The sequence below is a fragment of the Arachis duranensis genome, chromosome 7, assembly GCF_000817695.3.
Source record: "Arachis duranensis cultivar V14167 chromosome 7, aradu.V14167.gnm2.J7QH, whole genome shotgun sequence".
NCBI classification, from domain to species: domain Eukaryota; kingdom Viridiplantae; phylum Streptophyta; class Magnoliopsida; order Fabales; family Fabaceae; genus Arachis; species Arachis duranensis.
In genome coordinates this window covers 12,546,741-12,562,622 of record NC_029778.3, presented here as the reverse complement: position 1 = coordinate 12,562,622, position 15,882 = coordinate 12,546,741, and the positions used below count along the sequence as shown (strand labels likewise).

At 33.9% G+C, this 15,882-nt stretch overlaps 1 protein-coding gene and 1 pseudogene across 4 annotated transcripts; one reads left to right on the top strand and one right to left on the bottom strand.

Moving 5' to 3' along the window:
* The first annotated feature begins 1,562 nt into the window (after positions 1-1,562).
* LOC107457833 (CMP-sialic acid transporter 2-like) lies at positions 1,563-4,547 on the top strand. Of its 4 annotated transcripts, XM_052251879.1 has the most exons (7): positions 1,563-1,729; positions 1,825-1,886; positions 2,000-2,075; positions 2,162-2,273; positions 2,401-2,480; positions 3,605-3,679; positions 4,103-4,547. In XM_052251879.1, the coding sequence occupies exons 1-7, from the start codon at positions 1,725-1,727 to the stop codon at positions 4,194-4,196; spliced, it is 504 nt and encodes a 167-aa protein (XP_052107839.1). In that variant the 5' UTR covers positions 1,563-1,724; the 3' UTR covers positions 4,197-4,547. The 4 variants fall into 4 exon arrangements, 1 of the variants encoding a protein (XP_052107839.1); XR_008001319.1 differs by lacking the exons at positions 2,401-2,480; positions 3,605-3,679; positions 4,103-4,547 and having other exon boundaries at positions 1,825-1,878; positions 2,000-2,366; XR_008001318.1 differs by lacking the exons at positions 2,401-2,480; positions 3,605-3,679; positions 4,103-4,547 and having other exon boundaries at positions 1,563-1,878; positions 2,162-2,366.
* A 1,438-nt stretch (positions 4,548-5,985) lies between these two features.
* LOC110273940 (NADH dehydrogenase [ubiquinone] 1 beta subcomplex subunit 7-like) lies at positions 5,986-10,805 on the bottom strand (annotated as a pseudogene).
* Positions 10,806-15,882: the final 5,077 nt, after the last annotated feature.

Here is a 15,882-nt window from a genome sequence, read left to right as displayed (position 1 = left end):
ATTTACTCGTGTACAGTTAACAATGGCTGAAGCTGTATGCAAGGGGAACCTTCACTTCTACCATCTCCTCCTGTGTCGCTATCATCTTCATCGATGAACCGGGAACCTCCATCTCTCATTCTTTCTGCACGATCACTTTCACTGCTTCTCTTTGTAACATACTGCTCACTATCTGCGCTTCCTCCCTTATATTGTCTTTACTGCCCTCTCAATATTGAACATGCATCTTAATTCTTACCCAATCATTTTTGTATAAATTAAAAACACTCGATCAAAATATTTTTAAAGTAAAGTATATTTTTGTCCCCAACATCAAAGTTGTCGCTAACATTTCAATCGTCTTAATCGTCTTTATTTTTATGACGCCCATCAGAAATCCCACAACGACGTTAAACACGAATTTTTAGCCATTTTTGTGAATTACACCAAGTAGACTTTAATATTTAAAAAAAAAGTTCACAAAGTAGTTACCTATTATAGTTTAATTATTTTCCGGGGGTTTTCATGGAAGAAATCATCTCATCATAAAAGTGTTAGCATACACTTGGAATAAGCCAATATGTGATGAAAATAGCAAGATAACCATCAAGTGCCATCTATGTGTATTTTATTTTTAAGTAAAATATAATTTTTTAATATTTATAATATTTTTTAAAATTGTTCATAACCTTTAATTTCATTTAATTTTATTCTAATATTTTTTATTTATATTAAAACTACTTGGTTACATGATTACATGGATGTATAGCATTCCTGTTTTTATAAAACATTAAATATAATAACTTTTGTAAAAAAATCAATCATTTTTTTGGTAGGAAGAATCAATTAATATGGAATTTGGATCCTCTAAATTTTAAATTTTTATTTTAGAGGATAAAGTGAGATCTTTCACTATTGAATGCTTTTTTTTTCATATTTTCTCTTGGCCCACCTATGAAATAAATGGTAATAGATCATATTTTATCCTCTAAAGTGAAATTCAAAATTTAGAGGATCCAAATCCATTAATATGTAGATTATCAACATTCCAAAAGGATCAAATTTGGTATGTAAATTTTGTCTAAATTATATAAGCACAAATATCTAGCCTAAAATTTTTAGAATTGCTGTTATTATTTTCTTTTGTGGTTGTTCATGGTATCTCTCAACCTACAGATTAAAGACTAATTTGACGTGGATCTGAGTTTTATGTAAGAATTTGCCGTTGGTTAATAGGTTATTACATGCATAAGGCATTTAAACTCTCGATATTTGATTAAGGGGATGAGTGAGCTGATTACTTGGTTAACCCAAGTTGGTTAGAATAGCTGTTAATGACTAGACCAAAAATTCAAGAAAGTGAAAGGATGGGCCAAAGAACAAAGTTATGGAAACAAAACTTGTCAATGGAGTCCAAAATCAACAAAGAAGTAAGAAGGAGAAGGTTAAAGAAAAAAAAGAAAGTAGAAATAAGAGAAAAATCGACGGAACAGTAAGCCCAAAAAAACACACAAGGAACAGTAGTAACAAAAACAAGTATAAAAAAAGAAAAGGAGAATAGATAGATGAAAGGATCACTGGTCCCGGATTGGTTGTGCTTGTGTAGCTGGGATAGTCACCGAGGGACTAAGTCACTGAGGCATAAAGATGAGATCTGTAGCGGTTGCAATAAGTATATAGAGTTGGAATTTGCTCTTCTCTAATTCACAACTCTTAGTCAAAAATGGAGTACAGGAAAATCAGGGATGAGGTGCTTTTAATATGTAGCTGAGAAATTTGCTATCACATTTCTTCCATTCACTCAATAATAAACTAGAGTTGATTTGACGCACCTATGTGTTGTAGGGTGATGATAGGGAGATCGGCGTCGAGGACGTTGAGAGTTTACGTGAAAAATCGGTTTTGCTGTCTTCTCTTCTTCTGTCTTATATTGTATCGGTTGGATAATTAGATGTATTGTGTTTGCAACTTCACCATTGGAATAGCTTTAACCTCTTTTCCCCTGTTCACTGTTTTGCAGTCCTAGACAACCGTTTGGCCTCCGTGGGAGAAACCAAAACCGATAGCCACAGGGCGAAAGCAAAGTGGAAACTCAAGTCTGACTCCTGCTCCCACTCTCCGTTATCTTTCTGTTCAGTTCTTGTTCGATTTCTTAATCCTCATCCCATTTCTCTTGATATAGGTCAGTTGTTACACTTGCATTGACTGTTCTTACTAGTTCGCAAGCCATTCTAATCGTTTGGTCTAAGAGAGCTGGCAAGTACGAGTATAGTGTAACCACCGCAAACTTTCTGGTGCGTATAGATCTCATCTCTATGCAGTATGCACTCATTCCATTGATTCACTTTCTACTTGATAACCCGAATTGTGGCATTTGACCAATACATGGCTCCTACTTTATTGGTAATCTTTTGGTTATAGGTGGAGACTTTAAAATGTGCTATATCCCTTGTGGCTCTTGCAAGAATATGGAAAAAGGAAGGTGTCACCGAGGATAATCGGTTAGCATAATCCTTTTCCCTTAAGTTTTTTGATCTGATTGTGAATTTAGTGCAAGATTTTAGGTTATGTTTTATATTTTGTTGATGAAAAGGGAAAAAAACTTGGATAACTAGTTAAAGAGGTGGAATAAGGTTTTTCTTACATTGAAAATTTGAGTGACAACTTGCATTTTGGCCATTTACAAGCAAGCACAAAAGCACAAGGTAACCAAAGTACATGTTTCTACGAACTCATAATGTTACTCTGGAAGCTGAAGCATTATACTGAGATTTTGGGTTGTATTCGGGCGAATCTTTACTACATTTCGATATTCAAGGATGGAAACAGGTCAAGCGACCTATTAAGGGCCTGTGGCTTGCTAAAATATAGAAGCAGGCTCAGGCTTTTTGAAAAGCCTGTTTATCTTAGCAACCTAGGCCTAGGTTTGCGGAAAACCGAGTAGGCTTGCTGGCTGTCCTGGGCTTGTTTAGATTTAAAAATGTATATAAATGTAATGTAATTTAATCTACTAAACGCTTGTTAGACTTATCTAGCCTATTTTAGGCATTATGCATACATTTAGCCCATTTGAGCTTTAATCTTGCATTGTGTGCAGTAAAAAAAAAATCCTCGCCACGAAGCCTTTACCCTCCTTAATGGGACTTCAAGTAAATTTGAGCAGGATTAATTCTTAGTAGTAGAACTTGGATGCCAATGATTCAATTGAGAGAAAAATGATAAATATACTTTTTTATTATTAGTCAATATATTTTTCTAAATGGCAGGCCAAGCTTAAGAACAAATCAGACTTAGATTAATAAGCTTCAATATAGGCTTGGCCTGTTTCTACCATTACAAAGCAAAGGATTAACTCTTTTGCATGGTATGTTTGGAGAAAGAGAGAATAAAGAAAAGAAAATGAAAGGGGGGAGGGGGAGGGGAGGGGAGAGGGGAGATTCTGAGCAGTAATATTTTCAGTAGGCTAGTGGTTTTACTTGATAAGTCCTGTTGGTGATTTCATCCTTTTATCTAAGCATTATGACTTATGTGTATGTGTTTCCTTTTCTGATGGGAGATTTTTCATGTTGTCTGTTGTTGGAGAATGAATTTGAATAAGTCGTTGTATATTGTTTCTTGCATCTAGGTTAAGCATCACATTAGATGAAGTTATAGTGTATCCTGTTCCAGCAGTCTTTACCTTATCAAAAATTTGCTTCAGGTTGGTGATGCATGTCTATGTTTGTTATGGTCGCAATTGATTATTATGTAACTTTGATTTTGCAACAGATACCATCCAAAATCTGATTGTATTTACTCTTCAATTTTATGGCAGTATTACATTTTTGCATCTGTAGATGCTCCTGGCTATCAGATATTAAAAAACTTGAATATTATCAGTACAGATGTTTTCTACCGAATTATACTCAAGAAGAGATAGCTTTTGTTCTTTATTTTCAATATAAAAAAATTATTGTCAATTCTCATTTCATTATCATAATCTTTTGTTAAGGATTGAGGCAGTGTTTTGTTTCCACAAGTTTAGTTTATTACTTAATACTAATGGCTTAGTAAAATAATATTTAATTTTATTGATCGTATTGTCCTAGGACTGCCTATTGTTGTGTTTTTATTTGCATTTCAGGTTAAGTGAGATTCAATGGGCTGCTTTTATTTTACTGACTGCTGGTTGCACTACAGCCCAGTTTGAATTCAAAGTAAGACTAATCCAAGTCTGACATGTAGCCATCACTTTCATACTAATATATTATAATGTTCTTGTGGTACTGTAGAAATGGCCCCCTATCTACAAGCTGTAATGTAACAAACAAATGTATCGTGGTACTATATAAAAGTTGTGCCAATTGTTTGGTTAGTAATCATAGCTGTGTGTCACGAACCAATTCTATGGTCAGGTGCTGGCCCAAGTATCTGATTGAAGTGCTAGTGAGAAAGTTGGATAAGATTGAGAGAAGAATAAAGGGATGAGAGATAGAGTTAGGTGTGGAATCATTTGGTAATTGTAGAGATTAGAAAAGCTCCAACTCTTCCTAGTTCCTATCAGTTTTGTATACCTACTCTTTGCCAAATTCTCAGTATGCGATAAATAATGTTAAATATTATAAACAATAAATATTTAAAAAATAAACATTCAAATTCAAAGTTTAGTTTCTAAATTATTATGTATAACACTGATTTTTTTTACATTTTGTATCAGAAAATAATAGGTGTTATTTTTATTTTGTGAGTAATTTTAAAAATTTTTTGTTATTTGATTTATGAATGGCTGATTTTTGTATATGAAATTATTATTGTATTATTCTCGGGCATGTAAGAGTGGTATGTTTTAATTTAATACAGATGTAATCACAAATAAGAGAGTCTTATTTGTATTTTAAAAAATTTTTAAAATTAAAATTCGCAAATTGAAAGATTAGATTTGTGATCTCTATATAAAAAAATACACCAAATTTCATACATTATTGAAAAAATACTATTATGAATTCAATATCAAAATTAAAAGTGTTTATGAATTAGTTAAAAAAATTATTTAATCCATGAATTATTTATTTTTTAAATTAATTTATAATATTTTGATTTATAGTATGAATGATAATTTATTTAAAATTACAAATATAACAACAAAGTTAAATTTAAAAAAATGAGTGAAAAAAACTTAAAAGAAAAAAACTGGAGTCTAAAACATAACCCAAATTATTTGGTATGTATGAATATTTTTTAAAATGTTCAATATTTATAATTATTTGATATGCATGAATATTTACTTTATGTTCAAGTTTTGCATATGAAGATTTTTTAAAAATCATTCTTACTATAAATCAAAATATTATAAATTAATTTTAAAAAATAAATAATTCATGGACTAAAAATTTTTTTTAACTAATTTATAAATCAAAGGATAATTTTTTTTAAAGATACTCTCACAAAATAAAAAATAACACTTATTAATTTCTTATACAAAATATAAGAAAAATTTAGTATTATTAACAAATTTTTTTTAAAGATACTACTCTCATAAAATAAAAATAACACTTGTTAATTTCTTATACAAAATGTAAGAAAAATTTAATATTATACATAATAATTTAGAGATTAAATTTGAATTTGAATGTTTATTTTTTTAATATTTATTGTTTGTAATATTTAATATTATTTATGCATACTTAAATATTTAATAAAAATTAATTAATTTTATTGATAAAATAAACACAATAAAATTTATTTCTTTAATAATAATCCATTACAATCCAAAAATTATTGTTTTTCTTTGACCCAATTTTTTTTATCCAATACAACAAAAATATATCTGTAATTAAAGTTTTATTAGTATTAATATTTAATTGCAGAAGATAAAATTTGAATTTTGATGTATTTGTCTTGTCACATCTGATCAAAGCAATAATAGTAAGAGATAGGTATCGCTCCTAAATCTATGCCACGTTAGTTTCCTCATGTGTAGAAAAAAAATATTTCAAACATATGTGATGATTGGTCAGGAAATAGAAGTGGCAAACCAACCATATCTCCACTTATGAAAAGTTAAGAAAAATTTATTACTTTCAAGTAAAAACATGTGTCCATGATGAGAAATTGCGAGAATTAAAGTATAAACAGTCTTTGGTAGTCTCTGGACAAACAAGCCAAGGTAATTTCGACTTCATACAACTGAAAAACACGAAGAAACTCCCACCCAAGCAAAGGTTCCAGCCAAAAGTACATAATATGCATTAGAAAGTAATCGGCAGAACCAGTACCAGTACCCCAAGCAAGTGGGAACAGACAGAAAAGAAGTGGAAAGCAAAATAAGCAACTGATATCAAAACGTACAATCTAATTTGAAACAGCTGAGTCATGTTTTAGGTAACAGGATTTCCATTCCAATTAATCATTCAACATTATGTGTGCATAAAGTCATGAATTCACATTTTGTTCCAACAAGCAATTATCTTAGTATGTTTTTTCCCCAATTGTTCGAACAAAGGCAGTCATCAATATTAAAGTATGTGCTAGAACCTACCGAATCAACCATAATTTACATCTACTTCAGTGGAAAGCCATGAGTACAGGGTCAAAGTAACAAACTCCTACCATCTTCAACAATAAGTTGAAATTGAGTATATACCTAAAATCGCCCTTGAAATTTGCATCGTGCCACAAATTAACACCTAAAATTTCAATTAACTGAATCCGATCTCCCGAATTCCAATTTGTGTCTCATGTTAATCCCTTAGTTTATCTCTGTTAACAGCACTGATCTTTTAGACTGAAGAAGTATACTAGTCAATAAAACAAATCACAAATCAAATCATGCAAACCAATAATGTACAGGTTTTTTTGAAACAGGTATGCTTCCAACATGAGAGACTGCCCCATACATTCTGTTCTTTGTTGATATATATATACTTGTAGTAGACTTTGGTCAATCTGGTTATGTATTTTACTTCCACCAAGAGGTTTTTTATGTTGTAAAGTGGCCCGGTTTATTTATTCTTAGATAACTTATTGTTTGTTCAACAACCTAAGCGAAAAAAGACCTCATGTAAATTTATTTAAAAAAAACGACAAAAAAGGAATAAATAGAAAAATGTTTGGCAATCGGATGGATGTTTCTCCCAAAATAACTATGGTCTCTCAGGAAAAGTAATTAAGAAAAGAAAATTAGTTGTAGAACAAGTTAACAACTCCATTTATTGGCTCATGATCTTATTGTTGCTCGTTTACAGCTACTATTTTTTATGAAACTTTTCTGTCTGTTCAGCTAATGTGAACAAAAATTATGGTCCTATGATAACAGCAAATCCAATTTAATCCACAAAGAGACACCTACGAAACTAACATTCTCTAATCCTAATCAAGTAAAAGCGTGAACAATCCTGTAACCCTAATGAATCGGAACGCCAGAATATTGATAACGAGAGTAATTAATCAATCAGGAATTAGGAATGAATCCAAAAAACCCTAGATCAGGGAGAAGCAGAAACCTGGAATGAATCAGGCATTGGCGGTTTTAGGGATGACGGGAAAGGCGGCGCCCTTGGATTGGGAGTGATTAAGGGAGGCTCGTTCCTTGATCTTCTGCATCCAAAGCATGCGCTCCATGAGGAGCTCGTACTGGCACTTCTTGTAGGAGTGACGCTCGTTCTTGCACTTCCATGGAAGGTAGAGCTCGGCCTGGCAGCACTTGTTGAGAGGGATGAGGAGGTGTGCGCACTAGTCCCTGTATGCAAGGGGAACCTTCGCTTCCACCATCTCCTCCTGCGTCGCTATCATCTTCTTTGATGAACCGGGAACCTCCATCTCTCACTCTCTCTGCACGATCACTTTCACTGCTGCTCGCTATCTGCGCTTCCTCCCTGCGCTTCCTCCCTTGTATTGTTTTGAGTGAAATTGTGGTAGAGTCTTTAATTTTGTAGTGTTGCAAAGACCTTAACCTGTAGTGCCGTTATACTAACATGATCAAGGTTCTGAAAACCGAACCGGTCATCGAACCACTCTAGTTACTGGTTCACTGGTTCATAGGTTCAACCGGTTCAACCGTAGTTGAATCGAAAAAAGCGTTTTATAATAAAATAATAAATAAAATATAAATAAACACATTAAAATATAATTATAGTCTAATATAAATTTTGAAATATCATCCAAATTAAAAGTATTACATAAACCAAAATGTAACACCCTAGTATTTTCAGAAGACTCAAAACAAAAATATTAGTGTAACACCCCAAGAATGAACAAACACATAAGCATAAAACAACATGAAGTTAAATAGTAGAAAAAGCTAACTCTTACTCACTCAAACCAGAAAATTAGTTGCAGAATTTCAATTTCAATTCAAGAGAAATAAACAAACAAAACCTACCTATCAATTAGTTGCAGAATTTCAATTTCAATTTCAATTATTCAATTGAAAAATCAGTTGAAACAAGCAAACAATTATTCAATCACTATATTAGTTCACACTTCACAATTCACATAAAAACAATTATTCAATCACTATATCACTATATCAGTTCACAGTTGAATGACTTGAATTAGAGTTCACAAAACTTCACTATATCAGTAAACCACATATCAGATATCGCTATAAAAGAGACAATGGTTGCAGAAGGGGACAGTGACACCGACAGACAGAGACAAAGACACCGAGAGAAGCAAGTATGTATACCTCAAAAAACCCCTCATGTAAACAATGGAAACAATGTTTATTCACGGTGAGTTGCTTTCAAGAAATTAAAATGTGCATATACACAGATAGAGTAGGTAGAAAGAGATGTAGAGAGTAGACTAAAGAGTTTAATTTGGTGATTAAACAGCAGAATTCAACAAAGTAGCAAGACCTCTTCTGCAATTAAGCTCATCGTAATCACTGAGCTAAACTTTCTCAAAACATAACAATTATCGAAATTTATCACAATCTAAACTCATATCTAACAAATAGCTCAAAACTTCAGGCCATCAACACACGGTCATCAAACCGCTCTAGTTACTGGTTCATTGGTTTATTGGTTCAACCGGTCCAACCGTGGTTCAATCGAAAAAACCGTTTTAAAATAAAATAATAAATAAATAATAAATAAACATCCTAAAATATAATTATAATCTAATATAAATCTTAAAATATCTTCCAAATTTAAAACGCTACATGAAATGTCATCCACTTAAACTATATGATCTTATCAAAATACAAACTCAAAAGTTAAATAGTAAAAGGAAATATCTAAATATTAAATGCCAACATGAAAATTTGTCATCAATCATCAAAATTCGCAAAAACTTGTTAAGTACTCAACATTAGAAGCCATTAGTTTCAACTTCAACAGAATACAAGTTCATGAACAATTAGGGTAACTCCTAGTCTGGGGCTGCAGGGCACATTCTTCACTTTAGTAAACGGTTTATCAATGATGACTTTCCAACATTAGGGTATCCAACTATTCCAGCTCGAACCTTTACACAGTGACATGAATAATTCACTTCAACTTAGTTATATTCATTTGAAACAAGTACTAAAGAGCGAGAACTAGTGTAAAACTTAAAAAGAAAAATAAACTTATTTTTGTAAAATGAAAAACACGAGAAATAGCATAAATATTATACACAGCAATCAGATAGATTATTTTGGTTATGCAATTTATTGATCCAAACTTTCACTCAATGCGTTTCACTATATTTATATCATTTAGGAGTTATAAGAATGCTGCAACAGAGAAAGCAGTACAAAGTTACTACCCATACGGTTTAAATTATGTTTTTTATGTATAGATATTAGATAAGGAAAGGATTTCTTTTGAGCAATAAGAGAAATTCTTTTGTCAAATAATTATTAAAGGAATGACACAACTAAAATTGACACTTAATTGTTACATAACCCACTGGACGAGGAAGCAGTCCTTTAGCTTTGCGTTTAATATTTACATCGGATGCTAATGCCTTTACTAGCCGGCCTACCTTCATTGTACCCTTTGCAATACATACAACACAGAATTAAGTATGTGGCATCTGAAACTTCCTAACAAGAGGTCAAGAGCTAGAAATAAATGATTTATAGTAGCAGCAGCGTAACAAATCCATTTTAAGCAATAATTTCAACAATAACAGTTACCTATTCCATAGTCAAGTGCAAAACCTATTCACAAAAGGAGAACCTGTTCGATTCATATCAATTTATATTTTTTTCTTATTCATTAGAACAAAGATACTTAGTAATGCAATGCAGCAAGTTGAATTATCATGAAAACAATATGTCACTCACTTTCAGCTTCACATACACTATGGTTTTTTAAATACTTTTTAGTGATACAGGTGCCAAAAACAGCAATCTGCTCTTAAATAATACCAAAGCCAATTCTTAATTGAATCCTAAATCCTAAATAAAAAATAATATTGCGGATTCACAATTCTTGGCATCGTTTCTGGAGGTAATCTAACTGCCATGGTGTTTAATCACATCAGTAAAAACCAATAATCAGTAAAGAACCTGGGCTAATCACAAAACATTCATTAATCAATAAAATCGCAACACACAAAATCAGAGCTAATCACAAAAACAGAGAATAAAAAAGTAGGAAAAAACGAAGAACAACTGAAGAACAAGCGAGCAAGACGTTCACTGACCTTCGAAGACGACGCCGACAGACCCTTCATTGATGGACAACACCGACCAGACGACGGCAAGAAGATGAAGCGGATGGCAAGAAGATGCAAAGAGTAGGGGATGGGGCGAGATCGCGGAAGAAGAGAGCAGGGGAGTTGGAGACTTGGGTGCAGTGGTTACACGGATGAACGGTGGCCGAGCTCGACGGACGGACGCGGCAGTGGCTCGACGGAGAGGCGCGGCAGTGGCTCGACGGACGGACGCGGCAGTGGCTCGACGGACGGACGCGGCAGTGGCTCGACGGACGGACGCGGCAGTGGCTCGACGGACGGACGCGGCAGTGGGTCGAAAAGAGTAGCTAGGGTTGGATAAGGGAGAGTGAATGATTCGGGCAAGCAGAACATAGGCTGAGAGGAGTGAGAAGCGAAGTGGTTCAGTTCAGTAATCCGGTTTTTATTTCAACGGTTTTGCATGCCTGACCATACCGTTAAAACTGTCGGTTCGCGATTAGATCGGTTCGACCGATCGATCCGGTCCAATTTTCAAAACATTGGATAGAACAGAATTAAGGATTTACTGTTAAGAATTTAGGGTATAGATTTTGTTTTATAAAATTTGAGTTAGAAAGTTTAAAGCAATATCAATGATTTTATGATTTACGATGTATGAGTTATGTTACAACATTGTGTAATTATTCATTTTTAAATAATTATGGTTAATATTTTTCAGTTTAGGTATCTAGTTTAATTAAACTCTTTTTGAAAAAATAACTTAAACAATAAATGTTTATATAAAAAATAATTTATAAATAAGTTATTTTGTATTTGATTTTTTAGTTCTAAAAATATTTATATTAAAAAATGTGATAAAAATATTTTTTGTTATGAGAGAAATCTTTTTTTTTTAACTTCTCTATAACCATTTAAATAACTTCTTAAAAAGTTACAATTTAATTTTAAAAATTGTATCAGATATTAATATTATTACTTTTTATATGTCAAAAACTAAAAAAAAGTAACTTTCAAAACTTTTCAAACGGACCGATAATATTAAAACTTTAGTATTTAAACGCAGATTTAAGGTTGAACAAAGTCATAATGATTTTAGTTAATTTTGAACTATTCCTTTCCTACTTTATAGAAAGTGCATAATTTACCTTTTTTATTTTAATTTTTATTGCATACATTTTGTTGATAGACATTTTTGTTATATTAAATAAATTGATATTATTTATATTTTTTGAATTATATTTATAAAATTTTGCGGGAGTACGTACTCCTCATCCAGCGCCCTATGAGTTCGTTCACGCTCTACTAGGGTTTCACTGCGCCGCCTCCATGGTTACACCTTTTTTTTGTCTTTTCTTCGTCAAAATCTTTTCTATCTTCCTTTACTTTCTTCTCTTAATTTATTTTCCACTTAGTTCTCTAATTTTCGTTTTCTCTCCCAATTCATTCTTCTTTTAATTCATTTCGTTTTCTAATTCACCCATTCCATATATCTTATTTCTCTCTGAAATCATTAAATACCAATTCTGTTTTTCTCTACACCATGAGCAACAAATCAGAGACATAGAACCCTCATATAATTGATAGTGATCAGGAGGATGACTTGATCGTTTTAGCTTATGAAGATGTTTCCGAAGGAATTCAAGCCTGTACACGGAGCCTGTCTGGAAGAATTTTCTCAGATCGGATCTTTTCCGTAGGTACCATGGAAGGAGCTCTGTATGCAATATGGAATAAACCAGAAGGATTCAGAGTAGTCGAAAAATACAGGAACCAGTTTTAATTTTTCTTTGAGAATGACTCTGATGTGACTCGAATTGAGAGAGGTTCACCTTGGTTATTCAAGAGTTTTGTTATTCATGTTCGCAGATGGAAGCAATCAATAAACATGGAGGATAATAACATCTCTTCTTTTCCTGTATGGGCACAATTTTGGGGATTGCCTGAACAATACAAAACACTTGAGGTTGCACGAAAATTGGGTGGGAGACTTGGTCAAATTGAAGATGTTGCTCTATTTGAAGTTAGAGGCAACGATACACGCATAGTGAAGGCTAAAGTGGAACTGAACGGTGATAAAAGAATGAGGGATACACTGAAACTGCTTGATCCTAATCAGAAAAGGCTGGAAATTGGAGTACGCTATGAACGTATAGGTGTGTTCTGTACTTATTGTGCAAAATTGGGGCATGAATCTAAGAACTGCCAATGTTTTATTGATGATTCTGCCCAAAACAATATCAAGGAAGATAAAGTTGGTGAATGGCTTAAGGCAAATCAAGTCGGTAGGCATTTAACTGAAAAGAGAGCTTCCTTCAATCCTAACCAATCTCGGGATGGTTCTATTCCAGCTCAATCGAAGAAAAAATCTCCACCTGCTTGGCTTTTTGATAGTTTCTCAAAAATGAGTGTGCAAGATGATCAGAAAAAACAGAATAATGAAAAAATTGCTGCTAATTCGGGTTTTAGAGAAGAAAATGAGGGTGAATCAGAAAATACAGGTACGGCTACTGATACTAATTCTTCTTCTAATGCTCTATTGGAGATATCCTATACCATGAATAATGTCCAACACAATAACAACGTCATACCCAAGCTTAAAAAGGAGAACAAAAAGCCAAACCTGAAACAACTTGCCAAAAAGTCTGTGATAGGTTTCAAACGGAGGAGTGGAGGTAATGGTACTGAAGAAATTTCAAAAAAAAATTGTCTCAATGATATTGTCTCTGATGCTATGACAGTGGAGGGTGCCAGCCTTCAAGTGGCACCCAAAGAAATATGAAACTACTCTCGTGGAATTGTCGGGGTTTGGGGAGACCCCTGACAATCCACAATCTTAAAGGGATTTGCAAATCCTACTCCCCCGAGGTTGGTTTTATCTGTGAAACAAAAAATCAATCTCGACAAGTTGAAGAAAAATTAAGATCTTGTGGTTTCAAGGAATGGTTTATTGTGGATCCGGATGGATTATCAGGGGGTTTGGCAATGGCATGGAGGGATGGTTGCACTGTTCAGATTTTGCAGCATGGTAGATTCTTTATTGTGGCATCAATTCTGACAGCTGGATCTAATGATCCCTATGGTGTTCTAGGTGTTTATCTCAGTTCAAATGATCAACATAGAATGGCTCAGTTTGCTGAATTAACTTTAGTCACGCAACAGTTTGATGGTAAGGTTGTGTTAATGGGTGATTTTAATGCCATTTCTAGTCAACTGGAGAAAGCAGGTGGGGGGTGCTAAATCTCCTTCTTCTATCGAAACCTTTAATAGTTTTATTGATGATAATTCTCTGATTGATATTGGTATGGTCGGAAGACCATTCACTTGGTCGAATAGACGGAGGGGTGATGAGTTGATACAGGAAAGACTGGACCGATTCCTGGTAGGAGTTGATTGGCAGCAACTCTATCCCAATGCAACGGTTCTTAGACTGTCAGAATCAGGCTCGGATCACTCCCCTCTTCTCTTAGACTCTAACCCGAGAACTGAGAGATCTAAACGCCGATTTAAATTCCAAGAAAGATGGTGTTTCAATGATGAAATAAGGCAGATTGTTAGAGAGGTTTGGCACGAACAGATTGATGGTTCAGCCATGTATATCCTAGCTCAAAAACTAAAGCGTTGTCGACATAAGATTGTCAGATGGCAGCAAGAATACAGATCTAATTCGAATGTGGAAATTGATTTACTACAGTCTGAATTAGAGGAACTTCGTTTAGCAGGAATTCATGGAGGCGACATCATTTCAGAAATAGAGGACAAACTTGAAAAAGCATTGCAAAATGAGGAATCTTATTGGAAAGATAAGCCTAGAGTCAAATGGCTCAAATCTGGCGATCAGAATACAACTTTCTTCCATCAGAAATTTAGAAATCAAACCCGAAGGAATAGAATTTGGCAACTAACTGGCAATGACGGTGAAGTGGCTACTTCAAATGCTGGTATTGCTTCTGTGGCTAAATCTTATTTCAAGGACATCTTTTCCTCCAGTTGTCATGAGAACCCTGAACCTCTGTTTACTGATTTTGAACCTAAGGTTACAGCTCACATGAACCGTAGGCTTCAAAGACCAGTGACTATGGAGGAAGTTAAACGTACGACATTTAGCATTCATCCTCAAAGTGCTCCAGGAGATGATGGTATGACAACAAAATTTTTTCAAAGCTTCTGGAACATACTTAGTGGTGATGTATTTCGAGCAGTTAAGAGCTTCTTTTTAGGGGGCAGAATTTTGAAGGGTTTTAATCACACTCAGATTTGTCTTATTCCCAAGATTTCTGATGCTAAAGATATGACTCAGGTAAGACCAATAAGCCTATCTTCAGTCTTTTACAAGATTATCTCCAAAGTATTTGTACATAGACTTTAGGGTATGATGAATAGACTAATTAGCCCTATGCAGAGTGCTTTTATTAAAGGCAGATTAATCTCTGATAATATCCTAATTGCTCACGAGTGTATACATTACTTGAAGAACAAAAAAAGGGGACTCGAAAATGAAATGGCGCTAAAATTAGATATGAGTAAGGCATATGATAGGGTGGAATGGCACTTTCTTTGGTTTATATTGGAGAAGTTTGGTTTTGACTCCCGGTGGATCATGTGGATTTGAGAATTAGTGACAACTGTTTCTTATTCTGTTATTGTGGAAGGACAACCTTATGGTTTCTTCAAACCAAATAGAGGTATTCGACAAGGAGATCCTCTATCTCCCTATCTTTTTCTTTTCTGTGCAGAAGGTCTCTCCTTCTTGCTACACAAGGCAGAACAAAACAGACTAATTCAGGGTCTTCAGATACATAGACGATGTCCCAAGGTCAAGCACCTCCTCTTTGCTGATGATTCCATCTTATTTTGTAACTTAATAAATCTGTTGTATTCTTTAGCTACAACACTCCCTCCACTACTCGTACACTACTGGCTAACTCTATGAATATTAATCATATTGGAGCTCAGGATAAATACCTTGGTTTGCTTTCTACAGTCTCTAAATCGAAAAAGGCTTCTTTTAGTATGATCAAAGAAAATGTTCGAAAAAGAATCCAAGGGTGGAAGCGCAATCTTCTATCGTCAGGTGGTAGACACGTATTGCTTAAGGCAGTGGGAGAAGCTATTCCTATTTATACATTGTCTTGCTTCAAGTTGCCTGATGGTTTAATCTCAGAAATTCACTCTCTACTTTCTCAGTTCTGGTGGGGACAAAAAGGTTCTGAAAGGCGGATGGCTTGGATTAGTTGGGACACTATGACTCACCCACGAAAAGAAGGAGGTCCTGGATTTAAAGATCTCAGAATCCAAAAT